The sequence below is a fragment of the Seriola aureovittata genome, chromosome 10 (genome assembly GCF_021018895.1).
Source record: "Seriola aureovittata isolate HTS-2021-v1 ecotype China chromosome 10, ASM2101889v1, whole genome shotgun sequence".
NCBI classification, from domain to species: domain Eukaryota; kingdom Metazoa; phylum Chordata; class Actinopteri; order Carangiformes; family Carangidae; genus Seriola; species Seriola aureovittata.
The window spans coordinates 9,454,360-9,479,011 of NC_079373.1; the positions used below are offsets into that span (position 1 = coordinate 9,454,360).

The 24,652-nt window shown below is 42.4% G+C and overlaps 1 protein-coding gene across 8 annotated transcripts; it reads left to right on the forward strand.

Moving 5' to 3' along the window:
- The first annotated feature begins 1,678 nt into the window (after positions 1-1,678).
- Positions 1,679-23,647, forward strand: LOC130175906 (coiled-coil domain-containing protein 136-like). 8 transcript variants are annotated; one of them, XR_008828802.1, is made up of 10 exons: positions 1,679-1,817; positions 1,974-2,111; positions 9,010-9,339; positions 12,083-12,157; positions 13,299-13,601; positions 15,900-16,017; positions 17,091-17,367; positions 17,512-17,643; positions 19,333-19,396; positions 21,223-23,647. XR_008828802.1 is itself a non-coding variant. In XM_056386565.1 (10 exons), exons 2-10 carry the CDS (start codon positions 2,060-2,062, stop codon positions 21,233-21,235), a joined length of 1,413 nt encoding a protein of 470 aa, XP_056242540.1. In that variant the 5' UTR covers positions 1,679-1,817; positions 1,974-2,059; the 3' UTR covers positions 21,236-23,647. The 8 variants fall into 8 exon arrangements, 7 of the variants coding, with proteins under 7 accessions (XP_056242540.1, XP_056242545.1, XP_056242542.1 ...); XM_056386565.1 differs by having other exon boundaries at positions 19,284-19,396; XM_056386568.1 differs by lacking the exons at positions 1,679-1,817; positions 1,974-2,111 and adding exons at positions 2,153-2,467; positions 4,583-4,660 and having other exon boundaries at positions 19,284-19,396.
- Positions 23,648-24,652: the final 1,005 nt, after the last annotated feature.

The window sequence follows — 24,652 nt, forward strand, 5'->3', positions numbered from 1 at the left end:
TCCCGAGGCAGTTACATCCCACCCATCTGGTTCAGCAAGCAGTTTTTAAAACAAACACTAGAAATTATTTTAGCATCTGACCAAGCATTAGACTGCATTCCTTCTTTGTCCGTCCTCTGCAGCCAGACTCCTGCCACACTGGAGTGACACGGGTGGACTGAAGCCAGACATTGTCAGCTCATTATCAACACGTTGTCAGCCAACTCTCTCCACAGCTCTCCTTTCCTGTGAGGCTTTGTGTGTGTGTGTGTGTGTGTGTGTGTGTGTGTGTGGGGTGCTGATATTGTGTGTGGTGAGGAGACTGTGGGATGGCTTCACGTTGAAAGATGCCTCCACACTCACTGTGCTTGTCTGGGGATTACAGCTGCCTGAGGAAAGCTGCAGAGAGCCGAGTGGAAGTGTAGGAAGTGGTTATGAGCAGACTTCAATCTTTTCAATCTTAAACCTTTTTATCCCTTGTTACTTATTGTCTGTCCCTGAGAACTTACTCTCTGTTTATCACAGGTGCAAACAGACACATGCTGAGCCTCACACACAGACTTTCTGCTTCGTTCTATTTCCGTTAGACAAACTTCTGCTTTTTTTTTTTTAAACATTTCCTCTTTCGGATGCCGCCAGGTTCCATATGTGAACATGTTTGACTAAATTGTTTATATGTGTGTGTGTGTGTGTGTGTGTGTGTGTGTGTGTGTCTGCAAAGCACTTCCTACTCTCTGACAGTGCTGTGATAGGAATATCCTCCTACAGGGCCAACGAACAGTTAAGCCTGCCCCCCCTTCCTCTCTCTCTTTTTGTTTCTGACTGTTTCACGACACACCTCACATTTCTGGCTCCTGACGTACTACACACAAGTTGCCAGATGTGATAGTGGCTGAGAGAGAGAGAGAGAGAGAGAACGAGAGAAAGAAAGAGGTGAGAGACAGACTAAGAGATAAAGTAATATGTGTGTGAAGGGTAGTGTGTGTGAGTGTGTGTGGAGGGGGGGGGGTTTCAGATGCTCTATATAGCATAGCAGTAAACAGAGAGAGAAAGAGTCAGAAAGGGGAGGGGAGGAAATGAACAATGAAGGGGAAATGATCAGTAATCTGTAGCGTTTGCTGCCTCCACTGCAACAACCTGTCTGGATCTCATTATAGGTAAAATAATAATGGCTTAGGGGCTGAAGGTGCACGAGTGTGTGAGGAAGTTTGTGTGTATATGTGTGTGTGTCCAGGACAGACACATATGAATGCTGCAAAAACGGTGCAAAACCTGTGATCCTCTGAGCTACGGTACTTTTGAAAATCTGTTAGTTGCCACATTTTACTCATCATGACATATATTTACATCCTCGACTTTATCAGGAACTTGACAGGATGATTGGAAGTCACGTGATAAAACATATTGAGGTTTAGCTCTCTTGGCAGCTAGAGGCATTGAAATTCACTGGAGATAAACTATTTTGTCAACACCTCCATACAAGTGGATTGAGCTCTTTAATTATGCTTCATAAGACTTATCATAATGTGAAAGGGAGCTCCATTAATCTTTACAAAATGTGGCATTTCTATATGAATTTAGGGTTGGAAAAAAAAAGAGGGTAAAAATAGTAAACAGTGTGTAAACCAAGCAGAGAGAGAGAGAGAGAGAGAGAGTGTGTGTGTGTGTGTGTGTGTGTGTGTGTGGGGGGGGGGGGGGTCGTGCAGGGAAACGGAGCTCTACGTCTGGAAAACAGCATCTTTCCCTCCACTCTGCTCCTCCCCTCTTCCCTCTCGGCATCTCTCCCACGCTCCGGAGCTCAGCCTTCAGCTCCCCGGACCCTCCCAAATTCTCCCGAGGTACAGCCTGTTTGTGTGTGTGTGTGTGTGTGTGTGTGTGTGTGTGTGTGTGTGTGTGTGTGTGTGCATTGAAGCCTGCGCGTTGCGAGTACTTGACGCTGTGCTCAGTACTTTCCCTGTGTTTGTCTCTCTCCGTCTCTCTCTCTCTCCCTGCAGCTGAAGTGGGCGTGTGGAGCCTCTGACCCTCTCTCGCCCACTCTCTCTTCTCCGTCTCTCCCTCTTCGCTGCAGCTACAGGGGGCTATGGATGGACTGCGTTTACCTCCACTCATCGAGGAGGCTTTGGACTCTACAGGTCTGTGCAGCTGTTTTGTCAGTCTCTGTTTATCGGCTATGCTGTGCAGTTGGATGCTGTGCGGCTATTTTTAGCCCTGCACTACAGATCAGATATGATCAGGCGGAAAAAGGTAGAAGGGGTCGACGTTCATCTCCACCAAGAAAGAGTGTTTACTCCTAAAGTGAGGGATGAAGTGGTGAACTGAGGAGGCGGAGGAGCTGAAGAGAGGTGGTCAGGTGGTAGGAGGTGGGGAGATTATTGTGGAAGCCCGTCTTTATTAGGAGCTGTAGTCAAGCTGCCAGACTGACTGACGAGCGGGCACTACTGTCAGCTATGGCATCTGTGGACATTTGATGGAGGCTACACGCTGCCAGGTAACGTGGATGGCTGGCAGCCAGAGGCAGGAAATAATGCAGTCATTAGTCCAGGCTGTGTTAGATGTGTTAGATGTGTTGCATATGTTATTCTGAGGCAGTGTTGGGATGTAATTTTAGTTGAGCTTTTTATACTTTATGCTCAGCTTATTGTCAGCTCACAAATGAAGGCTCTCTTTGCATGTAGTGCTTGTGTTGAACCGCTGCAGTTGAGCTTGCTTGGGTAACTTCATACCACTGGATGCTGGTGTGTGACATCTGGCACAAGGCATCTCCATTTCTTCTTTTGCCTCATACAGAATCAGCACTGTGTGACAGCGAGCAAGAGTTCAGAGGAGAATGTGTGGAATGTTTTTTTGTGTCTGTGCGTCCTAACAAGGAAGAAGTGTGTGTTTTGCGCATGTTGTGAATGGGTATGCAGACAGAGCGAATATCTGTGTGGGACACTGCGAGGAGGATGTTTATTGGTGTGGAGGGGCTCAGAGAGAACCACGGGTCAGCGGCCCTTTGACCAGCAGCCAGGTTCCTTTTCCTGTGTAGTACTGTCCTAAAACTGAACTCTCGATTATTTGTTGGATTATTTCTTAAAGCCTCCGTGCTCTGTGATATTAGTTGTTCGGTGAGTCATTTCCTTAATAACATTTATTATGCTGAAGCCTTTGTATTGACCTTCGTAACATGCATGCTGTCTCATGAGAACTTCTTCCTCCCTAACAAGGTTGTTCCTGTTATCTTAACTCTGGGAACCTGTTTCCTCTCATCACAGCCTCAGGCATGTTTTTAAAGATGAAAAATCAGCGGGTAGTGATGGCAAGTGTCTTGCTTAATGTAGCATGAATCCTGTCTGATTGACCCTAATAAAGATAGACATACAGCAAAGCAAAAGTCAACTGAGTGGCAGCCAGTATTAACTTGTATCTTTTTGAATTTCATACGCTCAGGGATCTAAATGGATTAAAGAGCATTTATTCTGTCCTGGCTGGGGTCAGTTTTAGCTAGACACCAGTCTGGGTTCTTAGAAAAAGGTGTCTTTATCCTGAACAGTTGTTATTTTCTAGGCTTTTAATCCCAGTGCTGTTTCTGTCCTGCTGGGGATGAATTCCACACTGCACTGGTAGAAGTGCCTCTAAAATCACTTGTCACATCCACCAACAGGGAATACAGATGCTCTCACACAAACACACACTCCCACTGAGCAATACAACACCATCACCGGCTTATTTGACATTTGCAAGCCGTCTGTATATCTTGCAACCATCGGTCACCATATTGTTCCTCCCACTTGCACGAGTCGCCGACCATCTCTCTCCATCCTTCTCTCTGCTTTTCCACTCATTATCTCTTCCACCTCTTTCAGTTGCGATCCTCTGCTCTCTTCAGCGCCTACGCACCCTCCAACACACACACACACACACACACACACACACACACACACACACACACACACATGCATGTGCATGCACAGACTCACAAACCTTTGCACCTGCCAGCGCCTCGGCCCACACAGCATTTCTCTCCTGCCCTCTCCTTCTTTCCCTCCACTCCTCTCCAGTGTTGTGCCCCTCACGCTGTGAAATGCACATCAGCAGTGATACTCCCCATGGGGGCACAAACAGGACTTTTCTCAGCTCTCTGGAAATAATAAACAGCAAAATTGATGTCTTAGACAAACTTTGTAGATGTGAGAAAAACAACAACGTGAGACTCTCACATCTTCAGTGTTTAACATGACCAGTCATGGGGCAAAATGAGAACTAATCTTACATGCTTCCCCACCCTCAGGTGTCCCGGTTCCTTCTCTCTCAGCCCTGAAGCCCTACAATGTGACATTCCCCTTTTCCCCACCAGACTTTAGTACTTCATTTTAAAAAATGGCTTTCAAAGCACTCCGCAGGTCCCTGACAAAACTGAATGTTCTTTTATTCTCTCTTGGTTGCATAATGGAAAAAAATTCTTAAAACTTTCAGGTGAATGTTCATGAATTCATGTGGCTCCCTCCTGCAGCTTATTCTATGGAACTTTTCTTCTCCCTTACAGAAATGCTCTGCATTGTCAACCTCTAATTAGTGTTCCCTCTCTCTCCTTCTGGGTCTTTATCTTTTGTGGAATTGGCAGCGACATAGTGAGCTGTGGCATCCCCTCTTTCCTCTGTGATTTAAGCGATGTCAAACCTTCCAGGGAGATTGCTTTCAGGTGGGAAGCACTGATTTGTGATCAAATGGATTATTACCGCATCACTTGTTTTTATGCTTTGCTCTCTGTCACTATTCATTATCTCCTATTGGAGTAGCTAAACAACATGTACGCGCGCACACACACACACACACACACACACACACACACACACACACACACACACACACACACACACACACACACACACACAAACAAACACACACACAAACACACACTCCTATAAAAAAGCATATTCCCTGAATCAGTCACTATAGTATGTATACACTGACATGGTTTTTGTGCATGCTCATCTAATGAGGCCAAATTATTGCACATTCTGTGACGCTTTTCTACTCTGTTGACCCACTTTCTCTTATTTCCCTTTGAAAGTGCAAACATGGATATTCCATTTAAATAACAGAGCAGCTCATTAAGTCAACCCAACTCTTGGGTGCTTGTGGTTCCTGTTTCTTTTCTTGTCCTCTGCTTCCGTTGTTGTTCCTCTCCTCCCTGGAGTTTTCGGGCTCAGAGAGCAGAGAGAGAAAAAGAGATAAACTCACATTAACCTCATGAGGCCTTAACCCCTGCAGCTCACACCTCATGTCAAGCTGTTGCGTCTCACACAGTTTGAAGTCAGCAAATCTCACACGATGGTGACCTCACCATGTGGGCTTCATGAGGGGGCACCTGATAAGATCACTTGGGCTTCTCTGTGGGGAAAAGCAAATGGCAGGCAGAGAGGGTTCTGTGGTAAGCAAAACTGTGGATAGAAACACAGCTGTATCAGCCGGGTGATGAAGCCCTGTGTTGCTGGTGTACAGAGGTCACCATGGAGATAATCTAGTGTATGTCTTCCTCTGACTCTTGCTAGTTTCAGTGCTAGTTTCATAAGGAAGAGAGCAGCTCGAGCGCCCTCAGGCCATATCATAACTCCTTCTCCTCCCTTGCATCTCCCTTATTGTCTTCCTCTCCTTTCCTTTTTTGCTCTGCTCAGTCTCTCCATCTTTTTACCACCCCCCCCACCCCACCCCCCCCCCCCACCCCCCCCACCCCCCGCTCCGTAAGTGTGCCAGTGCAGGGGAAAGCTACAACATCAGGGATGGGGTGGCTTCAAAGCTGGGGTAGGAGGGGGCGGTGTGCATTATGCATGGCCTCCTACACAGCTGCAGCAGATCCATGGCGTGCATGTACATACTGAACACATGCAGTTTAAACATAGCAGACTTGTGTGATCATATGTATTTACATAGGCTCACCAGGTGTGGCACACAGGTACAAGAACATGACCATACAGAGGTGTTCACGTACAGTTTATACTCATGCCGCATTCATACACTTTACACAGAGAATCACATGCACACAAGAAACACTAACACTTCCACCAGTACCCATTACGCCACACCTGTAGAAAGCCTCCAGCAGCTGTTTCAGTGAGCCGTTGTTTTGATTGGACACCCAATGTTTTTCTCTCAATACACTAAAATTAGATATTCAACTAGCAGTCATGGGGAGAGAATAGTAGAGACTCATTTAGAGAAGTTCTATTTTGAATCATATTGCAGCTTATTACATAAAGCATTATGAAATCTGGAGTGAAGGTAAAATGAGAACTCCTTATGCAGACATATCTTGCTCAGTATATTGCTGCATACAAAACTGTTACTCAAACTGCTGGATCCCACTGGTTGTGTTATGAAAAAACAGTTTCCCTGCAGTGCCAGGTTAAAACAACTCTCATGTTTGACATCCATCCCTCTCCCAGAATGCATCTGTTTGCTAAAATCCTCACTCCACTCCTCAATTTTGCAAAGAGCAAATTTGATTACACTCCTCACTCCATCACTGAACACCAAGTCGGAAGCAAAACAAAGGGCTTGTGTTGTCACATTAATGTTTAAATTTGATCTCAGACAGCTATTCCGAGATGCTGACAAAGAACACTCAGCCTGTTTGTTGTCTTTTTTTTTTTCTAAAGAGGCACAATGTTTGCACTGACATACTCAATGTGTTTTGCTGCAATGTGATTATGAAGGAATGTGCTGTGGCTAGATAAAGCCATCCTCTCCCTGGAGCTGTAACACTGCTCCTCAGATGAGTCTCCTGCCCTGCTCTTGTATGCATGCAGCGTCCATGTCTAATGCAATCCCAGCGTGGCTAAAGACCAGCACTGTGCCAAGTATGCAGTGGAGTGATCACAGGTGTCATGGCAGCCGATTCCTCTGCGCAGTGTGTTTGACATTCACTCACAAGGTTAGGTGATGAAGCTTCTTTAAGGAGTGAAATGATTAACAGGGCTTATGGGAACATTGGAAATGATAGTAGGTGAATAATTTGTTTAGAGGTACCATAATATCATATCATCACTATCATATTATGATAGTGACTTGTTATTTTTTCGACATGCTGTTAAAGTAAGTTGAACAAAGTTAAGAAGGGGTTTCTTGCCCACTACATCTGTCCAGTATTAAAGGATTTCTGTAACAGATTCTCAATGCCCAACAGAATTGTGCAATACTTACTGTTTCTTCCTGATCAGCTGTAGTTCGTGTCGACTGGAAGACACTCTGATTACTGCATCTACAAAGCCAAAGTACAAAAACAAAGTGCAATTCAGTCGAGCCAAAGCTTAGAGTTATTACACCCTGAGCTAGACATCCCTGAAGGATTTGGATATGAGTGATATTCAATAGGAAGTCTTTTGTCTCTTGATGGCCTTTAGCTGCCCGCGGCTATACAAGCAGCTCTGGCTCTCTACCCTGCCACACGGCCTCAGCTCTCTTCTTTATGACTAACTCATTACAGCAGCATCAAAGTTTAATGACAAAATAGCCCAGCGCTCATGAAACCTCTCGCACTCCTCTCAGGGGCCGCATTGTTTAAATTAATGTTATTATGAGAGAGGAGAAAATGAGGCTGCAGCTAATGTCATACAGATATGATGAAAATGTGGTGCGGTTGTGATGGAAATAAGTCACATCTTGTGAAGGGAACAACAAGGCAGAGAAATAATTACCACGAGAAATTAGAGGCATCCCCTGAGCTAAGATTATACCGGTGAGCATCACTCTTAATTAGGTAGATCTTTAGTTAATGTTTTATTCTGTCTCCGGCTACACCGTTCCCCACGCTCATCCTCACGCTGCCCCAGAGCACAAGCAGCAATTTTGAGGCACTTGGAGACCACTCCAACATGAAAGAGCGATGCTACATATCAATTTATGTTAAGGTTATTGAGAGATATGAGAGAGAGGATAGCAGGCCAGTGTGCGTGATGTAAGCAGGATTTAATCGGATGAGACTGAAAATGGGACACAAGTGATGTTTTACCTTTAAAACAACTCCTGAGGACAAACCAGCACTGTGAATATAATCTCCATTTAGCTCTGGCCTTTCACAGCGAATCTCATCTGACTAATGGGAAAAAACTTCAAATGGGAATTTGCTGTCGTGTTGTTGTGCTTGATGCCTACCCTTCGCGCTTTCTGACCTGCTCTGCATTTGTCTTCGCGGCTCTTGCTTGCTAGAGCTGTGGTAATGTCAAACCAAGTTTATTTGCATTGCTCTACATCATATACAATGTCCCATTAGGCTTTACAGGCCCACATTAACAACAGCTCCTGCACCAGGCCAGGCTGTCTACAAGGACGAGGAAAACCTTCACAAAAAAAGCCCCAAAAAAACTTGATGTGACACAGTGTGATGTGAGAAAGACGTCTGTTTGTCTCTTACTATGAGTAGTGGCTTGTGTTATTATGGACTTTGGGGTGCATTGCTGGGTGGTGAGTCATAGTGATTGCTTCAGCATACTGGTCCACCTCCCCCCTCCTCTCTCTCCGCATTGTGTCAGCTAACTCACTCCACCTACTGGTTGAAAAATTGAAGTCCACCGTGCAGATTGAGGAATGTAGAACAAAGTGTGTCGTGTACTTGTGCATTAAAATTCTGAATTAGTCGTCATCAACTTGTGTTAACATATTCGTCCTTTCATTTCACTTCCAAATGGTATGTAACCTGTGACACGCTTTGACAGTTTTCAGCATATATTCTGATTTATGTTTCCCCTAGTGAATGATTTTCTTGTTTCCTTTCCATCACAGTCTCAGCTCTAATCTCCTGAAGGGGTTGTCTGTTACTTTGCAGCGCGTTAAATTAGGGTACATGAGTTGAATAGAGGCGGGTGCGCAATGGACGCAGTGCAAGTTTAATCACAAGATGGTGCTGTTGATTCAAAGGAAAGCAGAATCTATGCTGCGTTTAAAGCATGACTGATGACAGAGGGGTTTGTCACCTGTAAATCTCCCTGTCTGTCTCCCTCTCTTTTTCTACCAGGCATCCCTCTCTAATATACGCTGTCATCTTTCCATTAGATGACCCGTGCGATCTGAAAGCAGAAAGCAGCCCCACTATGGACAACGAGATAACAGCCAAGGAGAGAGGCGTCCTGGAGGAGAACAACGAGAAGGAGGAGATGGACCAGGAGAGAGCTCAGGAGGAGGAGGAGGAGGAGGAGGGGGAAGAGAAGAAGCTGAAGGAGGAGGAAGGCGAAGGGGAAGAGAAGAAGAGGAAGGAGCAGGAGCCGCTGACAGAGGAGCAGGAGCTGGAGGAGCTGAGGGCCCAAGTGCTGCAGATGCTGCTGGAGCTAGAGGACGCCAGGGAGACGTCCAACAAACACCAGGAGAGCTTCCACGAGCTGCAAGGTGAGACCACTGAGACTCTTCATTCATTTTTTAATGCCATGAATCATTACTCTTCCTTTATAACAATGTTTTATCCATTATTAACAAACAGCCATGTGACCATAAATCAAGATCTAATCCTAACACACCCAATGCATCTTCCATCACCCCACCACATACTCTGAATGGTGCCAACCATGGCAAATTTTATGGCATTTAACGGGAAATTCTGCCATTTATCAACCTGAGTCTTATTCGCATATTTTTATCCATTGTGACCATTAGTCATGACAGCATTTCACTCCCTAGCTCTGCTATAGAGATTTATGAAATGCAGACTGGCAAGAATATCAACAATTAGAGAGAGTCGCTGCAGCAACAACAGCTCACTAAAAAATATTCAGTTCAACAGAAATTAAATATTCATTTTTAGTCCAACTTAAACTCCTGGAAATCCCTGTAGCTACTTTAGCAAACTGTGGCAGTTGTAGAGCAACTAGCCACAACTGAAATTCGCAATATGCACAGTGTGTAGCTTGTGTCTTACTTTTGCAATTAAGTGCGCACACACTAACCATATACTTGTGGTCTGGTAAAGAATCAATAGAAACCAGTGCGAGAGCCAGCTGACAAGTTGAGAAACAAGTGAATATGCTATTCAATGCAGGGACCCATTTCCCCAATTTTCAATATGCAAGTTGAAGTTTACAATATGAGATGATTTCCTGTCATGTTAGTTTTGGCACAACTCCTCCCCGGCTTCGAAATGTATTTGTCATTTTCAGGTAACAGTTATTTGTGAAAGGTGATGCTGCCACCACTGACGACTCTGGTGTAAGCAGTGCTCACAAATCGCTTTTGTGAAACATGTTGTTTGCCACAGCTGATCAACATTGTTCTTCTGGCCATGTTTGTTAATTTTCCCACAGCTCAACAATGTAGGTGGTGAGAAAAAAATGTTGCCTAGACCAATAAACAAAGTCGACAAAAATACGAGAATAAGACCAGGATTGAGTGTATGAGGTTATGAATGTCGAGGTTATGGATTCCTGTTTGGGAGATCTCATCATCTAAATGTTATCAATTATTACAGTTCAGTGATTGTTTACATTTTCACACAATATACACATACACACAGTGACTGAAGAAAAGCCCTGCACCCGTCCTGGACAACTTAACCTTCCAGCAGAGACATCGCCTGTTCATCACAATTGAGCTGAACATGTAGAAGTGTAAATGTTTATATGCGGTCACTGACACAGCCAGCTCCTCATAGCCGCTAAACGGAGCATCACATCATATCTTAGAAATGATGAGCTTAATGTTCAGGGACACAAGCAGTGAGTAAGGCCTTAGGTATGGCGCTACAGTGAGCTCAGTGTGTATGTGTGTATGAGTGAGTGTATATATCTGTGTGTCCTACTAAAAAACATGGCGCAGTGAGCTCAGTTGTTTGTCTGGCAGCAGTGGAGGCATTCCTCAGACAACTGCGTGCATGCAGAGGGAAGCTTCCAGACTGGGTGTCCTAAACCGCAACCAGAAATCACTATTGGTCGACTCCCACTGGGAACGTTCGGCTGCTCAGGTTGCTGGCAGCTGTTGGAAGTGGTGGTGGGGGTCCACAGCGTACATGGTCAGAGAATGACGTAAGCTGAGGTGTAGGTAAAGATCATGGATAGATCTATGGCTATAGATTGCACTATCCTCACCAGTTATATACTGGTTGTAATACGATGGCTGTGACTGGAAGGTCTGAGCCGGAAAAATCTGGAGAAGACAAGAGAAGAGGACCAGAAGAATGACAATGTGGCCAAACATCAGAGAATCTGCCAGGATGTTGCTGATAAAAGAGGCATGGACACATTACACCAAACGATATCGATATCTATTGTATTTTGAAACTATATTTCCTCATTTTCCCCTGGATGTCTAGCCATGCAGATGTTGTGGTTTTAGTTTGATATTTCTGTCCCCAAACCAATATGATGTGGGTGAATGGCATTTTGTTTGTGTTACTCACAGTATTGAAAATGGAAAATCCCCATGTGAATTGATGATAGTCAGTTAAAATAAACATTTAAAACTAACAACTTATGCTAGTGGCCCTGTGAGGTTGTATGTACAACAGTGGTTTAATAAGCTAAATGTTAGTGCACTGATGTTAAACATGTATAATGTTACCTTCTTCACCATCTTAGTTTAGCGTGTTAGCATGCTAATATTAATGGTAATTAGCAGTAAACACAAAGTACAGCTGCGGCAGATGGGAATGTCAGTTGGGACGGTATTTGTTGAGGTATTTCAGTCGGTTGGCTGTATATAGCAACAGCAACCACTAGTGAATCTGCCTGAAGAGAGACAAAGTCACTTGGAATGACACACACTAAATAAAACCAAAAAGATATAGATATGCAAAAATAGCAGGTAAAATAATCTTCTTTATTTTGTTCTGCTGTCCTTTAAAGTTATTAGATTCACTGTCTAATAAAATGGATATTTTATGAATGAATAACAACTCTAACACTATTCTGTTTGTCCTGCTCACATTGTATTCAACAGACAGACACACACAAAAATCCTCGTGTCATTCAGTCATTCCTCAAGGTTGAACAGCTTATCAAGTTGTCATCTTTCTATTGGTCCGCTGAACTGACATTTTCCTCTTATCTCTCTACCCACTCCCCTCTCCTCGTCTCCCCTCTCCTCTCCTCTCCTCACCTCACCTCACCTCACCTCACCTCACCTCACCTCACCTCTCCACCAGGTCTGTTGGAGGATGAGCGTCTGGCTAGTGCTCATCAGGCTGAAGCTTTCACACGCCAGATCCAGAATCTACAAGGTAACAAACTTATAAAAACCTTCAGCAATAAACTTCTGTTCTTTGATGAACCCAGACAGTAACAATAACTATTTCATTTGATTTATCAATAATGGAAACAGGAAGAATACTCAGAAATCTAAGTCACACATTGCATATTTCGCTTCTTATGTCTGTCAATAGCTTTGCTTTGTAAGCTGCCAATGAAGAACAGTTTGTTAGCATTAATCAACAGGACTTTCATCCTCTGGATTTCTATTGTCTCTAATGAAGAGTCGCAGACAGAAAGAGCTACACTGAGTATATTGGGATGTAATTGACTAGAACATGTTTAATGCTTGCAATCATTTTGCTAACTGAATTGGGGGCAATGTCTTTTTTATGACTATTTTTTTTCATTACATGTAAGTAGATGTATAAGCAAATCAAGAAATCATTCACACGGATACATAATTGTTCTTCAAAAACACCTTAATGGAATATGTGCTTAATTATGAGGAGGTGAATAAAACACGTCAGTCTTAATACAATCCCTCCAAAAAACAAGGATAATGGTTCTGAATACAAGCATGAAAAATTAATTAAGGAATAATGAACAAGAAAACAAAAAGAAGATAAAAAAATAAATACTACTATAATACACACTATATTGTGTACACTGCACTGTATTACAGCAAAAATGGTTGTAAACTGTCAGATTTGCTCTTGTTGTTATGAGAGATAGAGAAGAGTTTCCTTTCCTGAAAATACTAAACTAATAATCAGAATCTGACCCTGAAAGAACAAGTCTGTTACCATCAGTTACATCAGCACCTCTTTCAAAGAGTACCCACACATACAGCATGTACACACACACACACACACACACACACACACACACACACACATACACAGGAACACACCGCCCACACAGACAAAAACATGCAGGCCCACTGTTGCAAAACTTCAGGTGAGATCACACATACACACACAGACACAAACAGACACACAGACACACACAGACACACACACACACACACACACACACACACACACACACACACACATACATACACACACACACAGACACTCACAGACACACACACCCATACTGATGCTGCATTCTCACCCACACATCTCCCCATAAAGAAAACTTCTCATTCTCCTCCTCCTCTCCACACAGCCCAGCTGCGCTCTGTGCAGGAGGAGATGGACAGTCTGGAGGAGGAGAAGGAGAGCGAGCTGGCTGAGGCCCAGGAGGAGCTTCGTGCAGCTCAGGAGGAGGTGCTTCTTCTCCAGCAGGCGGCGGAGGAGGCGGCGGCAGAGAGGGAGAACGACATCGCCTCACTGCAGGAGGAGCTGTGTCGCCGGCGCGCAGAGCTGCAGCGCCTCAGCGAGGAGACCCAGGAGTATGAGCTGGAGATCACCACACTGAGGGCCGAGATCAGCATGAAGAGTCAGCGCAGGGAGGCCGAGAGGAGAGAGGGTAAGGGATGAGGAGGATGGAGGGGAGAGATCTGTGTATTAATGGAGGAGAAAAAACACTAAAACAATGTGTATAGATGGATGTCAAAGAAGAGGGATGAAAGACAGAGGGTGGAAGTGGCTTCATTAGACCGCAACTCCCATACGACCTTGTTTTAGTTATAGTACATCAAAGTTAAAATACAATAAGTCTTGGTTTTACACCTCGTCTTCACACTTTGTGTAAACAGCCATCAGTGAGAAGGGCACAGTAAAAAACACAAACACCTCCTGTCTCTGCTGGTGCCATGGAATATGTCCAGTTCCCTACAAGCAGAAATAGCCCGGGTCTCTGTCCCTGCTGCTATGAAAACAAGGCATGATGTTCAGGACTGTTCTTGTTCTTTGCTCACATCATGTCAGCACCCTGCAGAGGGTTGCAAAGGGAGCGGTGTGTCTGTGTGAGTGTGATCCTATCGAACAGAGGGCCTCCCAGTACGGATACAGGAGGTGCAGAGACACACTGCAGGGCCACTGTCATATAGTCATTAAAATTACCCGTAGTGTGTGCATAGAGTATATACACACTCTTCTCTCAAATCTCTCCTTCACATTGCAGCAAACATTAGCCACTCATGGTTTTCCAGAACATAACTCCCTGCCTCTATCTCTGTGGAAGTCAGGGGAGGCCGAAGCCCCCTCCGTCACCCTCTGCTGGGTGAGAGGTTTTGATGTTCCAGGTATGGAAAACATTCAGATACAAACCCACTGCGCCACTAAGTCCCGTTCACACTGGGAGCTTCTCTCTGAGCACCTATCAGCTCAGAGAGAGCTCACTTTGTTATGTTATAGAAAATCACAAGCAGCTGATGTTTTAGTAAAATGTGAAGTTGAGACAAATTTAAATAAAATGCTGTATGCACTATATATATATTTCTAGATAGACACTCTAGAGCCAGTGGAGTGCAAAACAATATGATTACTGCCAGAATATTTGTCAAAGCAGGATGTTTAAAGGTTGCATATTGTAGAAAGTGAGATTTCCAAGTCTTTTTAGATTATAAAGCAAGTCTAGGTTCTCTATTAATACTAATGCTCAGTCCACAGAGAACTGCACACAGCCCATATTCAAAGACTTCCATAACTTTTTGATGTAACAATAAAGCAGTCAGCGCCCTCAGCCATGCCCCAACCCTGGCCCGCTGTCCAACCGAGTTTTTACCCGAAATCTGCTATATTTTTATTAGGTCACTTAGAAAACAGTTAGCCAGTCAATGAGAAGAAGAGAGAGGAGATGTGAAACTACATAGAGATGGTTTTGGTGCTTTAAACCACAGATGTAAAAACTAAAAATGTAAAATGTGCAACCTTTAAATGTTGTAACAATATAGTGAAATTATTTATTTTTGAGAAAACCTTTGTATGTATTCATGTCCGAGTCAGAGTGTTCAGCACACACATTTCCACTGCAGGCTCAGAAGGTCCCCTCTGCGATAGGTGGACATCGGCCAGGGTTACACATCCCCCCTCGTCCATTTTTAAGTAATTACAAAAGCGGTGCTGAAGTTATCTTGTGAAAGAGGAGCTCAAACAAAAAGTTTATATTCCTATTTGGCTTTTCAAAATCACTTGAAATAGTGGCCCACACTTGTGTAGCGTAGGAACATATGTGTGGATGTGTGTGTGTGTGTGTGTGCGTGTGTGTGTGTGTGCACTTAGGATACCGGGAACATGAAGTCATTAGGGGGTGGGACATACACTTCCGACACATGATGTCACCACTGGGCTCTGCAGCTGAGCCTCGGGTGGGACTGAGGAGGGGAAGATCTCATATTATGTAATTGTTGTGCTCTTTCATGAGAACATAACAGAAAATCTATTTTGTATGCAACTGTAACCTAAGTCACAGTTGAGATCCATTTTAAAGGAATAGTTCAACATTTTGGGGAGACACACTTCCCGGAGACACACTTCCTGCCGGTGTGCCTGACAACTGGTCCTGGCCACGATATAGTCCAGCTGCAAATTGACACCTCTGTACGGTTCTTAAACAAACAAGATATAACATTTTAATGAATGAGCTTTAGAGGTGCTGGTAGGTGAGTTCTGTTACTTCTATACAGAGCCAGGCTAGCTGTAGCTCTATAACTGACAGATATGAGAGCAGCATCAAGCGTCTCATCTTGTTGAACTATTCCTCTAATATACTCTATGCATGCTGTAATGATTTTAAAAGCTCAAGCAGTGAGATTAAAGATGAGCTCTGCTGAGCTGCATCCTCTTTAAATATCTTCATCTCTGATCTTCCTTGCTCCGTCAGGTGACGTGGACCTGCTGAAGGAGGAGTGCCGTATGCTGAAGGAGGAGTGTCAGACCCTGAAGGAGGACAACAGACGTCTCTCTGAGAGGCTGCAGCTGCTGCAGAGACAGAGGACATGGTGAGAGGTCAATGGCTGCTCCCTCATCAGCTGTGCTTACTGGATCAGCTGGGGGGGATACCCTCTGGAATACAACCCCTCATCACAGAAATTCACGTTACGTCTCATTTACAAAATACCGGCCACCTGTTTAATGAGCGCAGTAGATTTGGAGCATCATACGAGGGATCACATACGAGTGCCGTAACCATTAGTTGATTCGGTGATTGGAGCATTGATAGAAAATTAATCAAGAGCAATTTTGAGACTCAAAGTTCATTCTTGACCTTGAAAGCAGTTTCCCCACAAGATCTATTTAGTAGCTGCTCTGGTGTTTTTGAACGTATCACATGATCTACCTCAGCAGATGGAGAACTGAGCAAACTCCATCTGCTGAAGATCTTGTGACGCATCAAAAAATTTATTTATAGCATTTACAAGAGAAAGAAAAGGGAAAAGGGAGACAGAGGGGACGGAGAAGACAGTCGATAAAACAGGAAGAAATAAGTGTATAACCACAAAATAACATAACATAAGAAAAAGCCAAAGGAAACTTCAGATTCGATAAACAACAACAGCATAACTGTGATTACCGGAACAGCTATTAAATGGAGTGTGGTGAGATTGTTCTATCAATTTAATTTAAAGAAATTAAATTTTGGTTTTGGATTGTTAGTCAGAAAAAACAAACCGTTGATAAAACTGTGAAAGTTTTATAAAGAAACTAAAAAAAAACAATTTGACTAATGAAAGATGACAATGATTCTTAGTTGCAGTCCTATTACAAGGCTGACTAGATACCAAAACAACTGTAACAGAAATAATGTAATAATGATCAATTGAAAAAACAGTGTCTCCATTGGTTATCAGACTGTGTGTACGCTGTATGGGCATCTCTGCACACTGTGTGTGACAACACAGAGGAAATAATAATGACTAGGTCTCTGGTAATCACATAAAATACTATAGCAAACATGTCTGGCCTTTGGTAATTGAAGTTATAAACACATCTGGAGCCCATTTTGAGATATTTCAGCTGAAACATTGGAAGTGTTTTGTATTCTTTATCATTACTCCTTTCGTCCACCTCACAGCTCCAGTGTCTATCTGTCACTGAAAGAGGATGATGCAGGGGAGGACACAGAGGGGAAAGAGACGGAAACCGGCTCAGACGAAGTCATGACAGAGAGCTACATGACCATGGCCCAGTCTGAGAACTGTCGCCTGGTGGACGCCTCCATCCAGAAGAATATCTCATTTGATGGGAAGCCCATGACACCGACCGGCTGGAATGGAGGCGTCGGGGAGATTTTCTCCCTGAGGGACCAGCTGAAACAGGCCGAGGAGAAGGCCTCACAGGTTCAGAGAGAGGTATGATGGGAAAAGACTAGAAATATCAATAAAACACGGACATGTTTATGATTAGAACATTCTTTTTGATTTTGGGTACATAAAGACAATCAAATACAATACATTTGGTTTTCAGACTGACTGTTTGACTTCTCTGTCCTCCAGTGTGACGGTCTGAAGATGGAGCTGCAGGAGCTGCAGGTACTGTATGACAGTAGTCAGAGGGAAAGAGCAGAGCTGGAGGAGGAGCTGCAGCGCTGCAAGGCAGAGCTGGAGAAGCTGTCAGGGGGGGCTCAGGTGAGGGGCAGACATGAATAACTTAGTAGTATACAACTGGTATCAGAAGAAGGGAAACTGAATTAAATGTTATATAATTTCTCACGGTCTTTAGGAAACTTAAAGAAAAAAATTGCGAAAATGTGTCTTTGCACCCACACTGTCAACTAACACACCTCACATCACACCTACTGTATCCCATGTGTGTTGAGCCCACTTTATATGTGTCTCATACTGTAGCAATATATGTTTTGATATGAACTGACTTGGCCAGTCAGCCCATATCAGTATTTATTGTGTGCCTCGGGCAGCAGAACCCCCCCCCCCCACTGTGTCTGTGTCCTTACCTCTCTGTGATTGCAATGCTTAAATACTGTTGTTGGACAAAAACACAAAATATACAAAAAGGCATTCAGCCATCAAGCAACGAATGCCTATTTCACCACTATGTGAGCTTCAGATATTGTTCAATAGGAAAAAGTAATTAAAGAACCTTGTTATCTTTAGATTTTTTAAATGCGTTTTTCCAACCCTTAAGACTGGTTTCTGTTCATTTTAATGAGTTGCTGCATGAAAGTCATGCAGTGAAATTAGACTTGTCTGAAATAGGTAATTAAAACAATTAACAGCATGGCCAGTTTTACTTCAGTCACAGTTACACTTGTTGCATTTGTTTGAAAGCATGGATAGTTTTGAAATGATTTGTGTATTCAAGTGCTCATGGGAAAGATTAACGCAAGAAGCTACAGCTACCAAATTCATTGTCATTTTTATGACAACTATATTTGCTTGTTGTTCGTCTTCTGTATTGAACTTTCTGATAACACATATTGTGAATGCAGGGCAGTGTGGCACTTTAATGCACCAACCCCAGGACAATCTGTGGTTTCAGCTGCAGTGCCTCACAAAGACAGACTAACTGTTCAGCAAGTTGACTTTCCTTCAATTTTGAAAAGAATGGACACCAGTGACTCCCTGTGAGGGATAGAAATATACATCCAAAAACAAACAAATCAAAAACAACCCCAAAAATATGCTGTTTTGGAAAATTGGTGGTGTATGGTCTAATAAGGTCCTTTATCTTTATATTTAAAAGAACAACCTAGTGTTTTGTCTACAACAGCCATGATGAGATGTCTCTGCGTTGTGTCAAACTGTCTACCCGTGCCTGTCTCTGATGCTGTCCTTGTTCTCTGAATGTCCATGACCTCTCAGCCTGTTTAACTGCAAATTTAAAAAACATATAAACAAATGAACTATAAAATGAGGATAGAGGGACAAAAATACCACCATATATGGTAGTCACAACATTCATGCTGTATGTCTTTCCTTTTTTTGTCACCATAACATCACATGCAGCCAGTAAATGTCACACAGGACTGCTCACATACACTCCCATTGACTTGATGTGTATGTCACCATAAAGTTATGCATTGTTTGTTTAATAAGAAATGTACATCACTCCATCACAGTCCCTCCCCTTTTTATCACAGCCATAAACCATGTCACACCTTTACTTTAGTGATTTTTGTAGTGGTGGTCCTTTTGTGCTGTTGTCACATTTGTTTTATCTGTGTTTATTATTTGGCTACTTCAGTCCATCCATTCATTCATTCCCTTCATTTCCATGGTCCTTGTGTTTGTTTTTATTTCCTCCTCAGAGATTCATCCATGCGTCTGAGCACCCTGTTCTCTCCATCCCCTTCATAGGAATGATTGTAATAGTAGCTGTGGTCTGGTGCTGGTTGTCGGAGCTGGCGTCCCAGAGAGCAAGGTATGGGCGGAGCTTATCTCTATGTGATACGTAATGATACGTATGGTTATTACGCACAGATTAAAGGATCAGTTCATGCAAATTACATACCACTAGATGTATTTAGTGATGCAAATGCTGTAGTTTCAGTTTGATTTTGCTCAGGTTTTGAGATATCCACCTTTGAGAATTATGCCTACACCAGTACAATGGAGGTGTGATGAATTGGTTTCTGATCGTTCTTGAAATTCCAGACACGCTTAATAATCTGTCTACAGTTTCCATTCACACTTCATTGAGCAGGAAGTGGTTCATTTGAGACACTAAAGTGAAGGAACCAGCCATTTACAGCAAATTCTGAAAAAGACTGAGTCGGCAAAAAGACCCTTCTTTTTGAGGGATCTCTCAAAAGGAGCAGGAATGGTGATTCTTCTGGGAGAACTAATTCCCCCGTCATAAACATGAGGAAGGTATTAACAGAGTAATCATGAGAAGTATCACGTTAGAGCAGCTGCACTGTACACCTGCAGGAATAGGACTGGACGATAGTGGTTAGCTGGTAGATAACGAGCTGATGAATCAACTGGAGACTGTGAAGCAATAATTAAACAGCTGATACCAATCAGTTAATGTAAGCATGACTTCAGTGCTTTGCCTGAACTGACGCTATGCTTCATTTCCATTGAAAACCATTAAGAGTCAATTCTGTGGATTATCCAGAGTAACCAGGACAAAGTTTTTGGAAAGGTGTGTTGCTGTTGAAAAAAATGTAATGTAATTTTTAAATGCTGTGAGAATCACAAATCAAAATACGTTTCACCTCCATTGTATTGTGGCTGATCTGGGAAAATAAAAACAAAACTCAATGCATGGCTGAAGAGCATTAGAGGTAAATGTGTTTTGTGAGCTGATCCTTTAATATTAATTATTGGGAATCTCTGTTACTCGTTGGTTGTTATGGGAGGGTCTGAACTTAAGGCTGGGAAAAATCTCCAGTAAATTAAGATACTTAAAGATAATGATATTAAGTATTCATGAGAGTGGACATGGGACGGGTGGGCAGTTTGTCAAATTAAAACTAAATATTTCCTTGAATCACACCGGATAAGTCATTTTCAGGAATAGTTCAACATTTTGGGAAATAAGTTTAGGCCTATTTGTTTCCTTGCCAAAATAAATGAGAAGATTGATACCACTCTAATATAAAGCTACAACCAGGAGATGGTTAGCTTAGCATAAAGACTGGAAACAGGTGGAAACAGCTGGTTCTGTCCAGAATTCAAAAATATGCCTTCCAGCTCCTCTGAAACTCATAATTCATACATTGTATCTTTTTTGTTTAATCTGTGCACAAACAGAAATGTAAAAACAATAACTTGTGGTCTTAGGGGGAGTTTTGAGCTGTAACTAGCTAACTGTTTGCCAAGCGCTTGGAGTCTTCATTGTCACCACAAGCAGAGGAGACAGATGCTGCATGAACAGATAAAGTGTTGTTCCTCAAGAAATAGAAACAGCAAGTAACTCCCCTTAAACAACTAAAAACTTTTGTGTTATGTGTGGTTAAAAAAACAAGATACAACATGCTAATTATTGGGTTTCATATGTGCTGGACAGAGTTAGCCTAGCTGTTCACTGCTGCTTCATTTTTGATGCTAAGATAAGCTAACAGCAGCCTGGCTCCAGCTCCCTATTAAACATACAGACATAAGAGTGGCAACAGTCTTCTCATCTCACTCTCTGTAAGAAAGCTGTTGAACTTCTCCTTAAAAAGCCCAGTCTGGTTTATTTGTGGCTGATGGATAGTCTCTACTGACTCTTAACACTCTCCTTTTCCTGTCTTCCCTCAGGGGAGTGAGGTAGGTTGGAACTCCATTTTGACTGTCACTGCAGCCACAGCAGTGCTGCTAATGATGACTAGCTTGTTGAGAGCTCTCGTCCGATGTTGACTTGGATGGGCAACAACTGCACAGGGACAGACGTCTGCTTCAGACCAGCCCTCGTTCTCTCCTGCCATGTCTATAGACTGAACTGGAATTCTCTAAATGTGATAGAGCCGACAACTTAGTGGTAGAAAAATGTACGGGAAATTTAATCTGTAATGAGAAGGTACTACATGCACACACAAACGGAGAGTGATGCTCTCAGTCCCATTTAATTGGCGTTCGATGAGAAGATTGCTATGACGATGACCTGCAGAGAGCCCACATGAGGAATGATCTCACTCCACTAAATGTATGCTAGTGCTGTCTTTTCTCCTCTGTGTCTGTGAATATATTTTTCTCTCCTTTAGCTAAACAATGTGATAACATGAAGATTTTGATTATTGATGTGCACCAAATGGTTTTCAATTTATTTAACTATTTATTTATTTGTTTGTTTAAATATTGTTCATGGCTGTCTTTGAAAATAACAAGGAGCCTGGAGTCCGAACATTTAACGCACTGAAAACCCTCAAAAAACAGAGAACAGTTTGCATTTTTGTTAATGAGTTGTTTACTATCAGTTACACCCCCACTGCCCACCTCCGCAAAGATGTATTAGAAATCTAAATATATTCATGAATTAACATACTGCATCTACTATTCTGCCACTGTTACTCTGCCCTTCCCAACATTAGATATCAATTATGTCCATTGTAAACACCATTAATATGCTATTACAAGGAGAACAGGTATGGTTAATTAAGCACCTGTCAGTGTGTAAAGCTAATGTTCAACCTGACATCACCCCTGGTGGGTGGAGGTATCACGTCTTCGCATTCTTTCAGTGATGTGTTTTGCTCTAAGCTCTGTCTGTCCGCCTGCCCAAGCCTTGTCTTGTGTCTGAATCTGAAATCAGACGACTCCCACGTCCCCCTTTTAATTATCAGTTAACCAAGATGCAAGAAAGTCAGCGCAGTGTTTCTGATTCATCTTGCCAGCTCACGGTTCACTTTGAAAATCTCAACACTTAGGCCTAACACCCACAGCTGCATTAACACACTTAAAACAGGTTTTCCTGTCGTTTTGTTATGCGCTATAATAAAGATATCTCAGCAACTGTGGGAGCAAATTCTGGGATAATTGAGCTATATAATTATGTTTTCTTACATTTCGATGTGGAGTAATAAACTTTTTTCATTTTCTCCAGCAGGATTTAAAAGGCTTGCTTTTTCCAAGTGTGTCACTATTAAGTTTTACAGTGATTGCAGGTTTGTTAAAGGTACACAGTGTGACTAACAGCATCCCCTTGTTTACTGATGACAAGCTTTATGTGACAGACTGCAGATCTGATCAACACCGGTTGGCATCTGGCCACACCCAGATCATGGTGAAGTGAATGATCATGGTTGGTTGTTTGTGTGGGCATTTAGTCATTGACATGGTTCCAACATATGTAAATAAGAAGGTGTCAGAAAATTTTAATTTGTCTAAGCATCAATTACAAAATATATATGTATATGTGGAAGGACTCTGATTATTGTTTACATTTGTGAAACTTTTTTTGTGAAAATCTTTTAGGACAGAAAAAAGCATGCTATAAAACATCTAGAAGCACAATATATAATTTATGTTGGTTATGCTGATTATGTTACTTTGTATTTCATGTAAATAGATGTGACATAAAGTACTATGGGAGAGATATTTCTTAAATCCATTTGTACTAGCTTTGTAGAAAGTTTCTTCTATTTTGAAAGAGCATCGTATATTTGATAGCAAAATTATATGCTATGTAAATGTTTATTTATGGTGGCGTTATTCAGAGGACCTACTAGCATTGCTAATCATTTCCAGTACCTCTATGTTCAAGAGTGGTATAGTCACTGCATGCATTTAGATTACGTTTGACCTTAGTTGCCAGAAAGAGCAAATATGTCTCCTGGTTTTTTCCACTCCATTAAATTTCAGAAATGTAGTGAAATGGTTTCTATAACGTTCGTCATTAAACAGAACCTTGATAAGCAAAGCCTGGTGTTTCTGCATATGAACATACACTACGCAAATAATGTGCCAGTGGACTGCATATGTTGTCACTGTTGAATTTGCAATAGAAATTAAATTCCCATTGACTGCAATGGTACATATGAATGTTGTTGGATTCAGGACATTATCATTATTTCATGAATATTAACTTTATCATAGCTTCATAAGCTTCTATATTCCACAGTGTTGCTCAGCTTGCTGCTTTACATATTAATAGCAGTGTTGTTTTCAATATAATTGTGGCTATTTTGTTACCTGGAGGTCTATTTTGTACTGTAAATGACTTGAAAAAATAAATATAATCACCCCACATGATGTCTGAGAGCTTTCTTTTCCTGGGAGGTGGCATCACCAGCTAACACAGTCACAGGGTTAAAGGTGTCGTGGAATCCCATTCATGAAATCACAAGCAGTCAACCTGAGTGAGACCAATCTCTCCCCTGGCATCACGTTACACGGGTTGTGTGGATATAAATAACCTTCACTCCAGAGACGTGACATGAGCTCACAGACCTGGATTTTTTACAGATGGCAGGAACTGGTGTGTCAGTGTTACCGATGAGGCGTCTAAACCACGCTCATTACTCCACTGTCTCGACTCATGTTTTACTATGTTAAGCTAATTATGTAAAAGCAGCCTGGATATGCAGCTTCATGAAAAACTAGTCATGGGGTACAGTTAGCATGATGCTTCACTGAACATCCTTCTGTCACTTGAGGTTTAAGTTAAATTAGTTTCCCGAGCCTGGAAATATTCCCCACTGATTCTGAATCAGGTTTCTGTCTCATTCACTTTCAGAGTTATGGCCAAAGAAATGAAGTGTCTTAATGGTCAAAACGTCAGATCCAGATCACCAGTGAATCTAATCAACTGGCCCCCAGCCTCGTGCCTATCTGTCCAACACATTCACCCCAAATCCCTTCTTAAATATTTAATAGGCTATATTCAACTGACAGGCTAACAGGGAGAAAGCTAATTAAAAGGAAAGCTGACTGTGAGAGCAGCCATGGGCATTCCCCTGGAGATATAGTAAACAGTGTCTAGCTCAACGGATACAGTTCTGTGATTTGGTTTTCACTTTATTCACATATACCTGACACGTCCTATCAAGGGTGGGAGATACGGACAAAAACAATATTATTTCATTTTCAAAATAAAATATACAGTGTCATCGTGTAACCGACTCAAAGTGACAGATGTTGATGCCGTTCAGCTTTTGTAGGTAGTATTTAGTTAGAACATGAGACCTGTAACCATGATATGTCAGTGTGACGATACGTTTTGTAAGAGACATTTTTTGTGGCACAACAACAA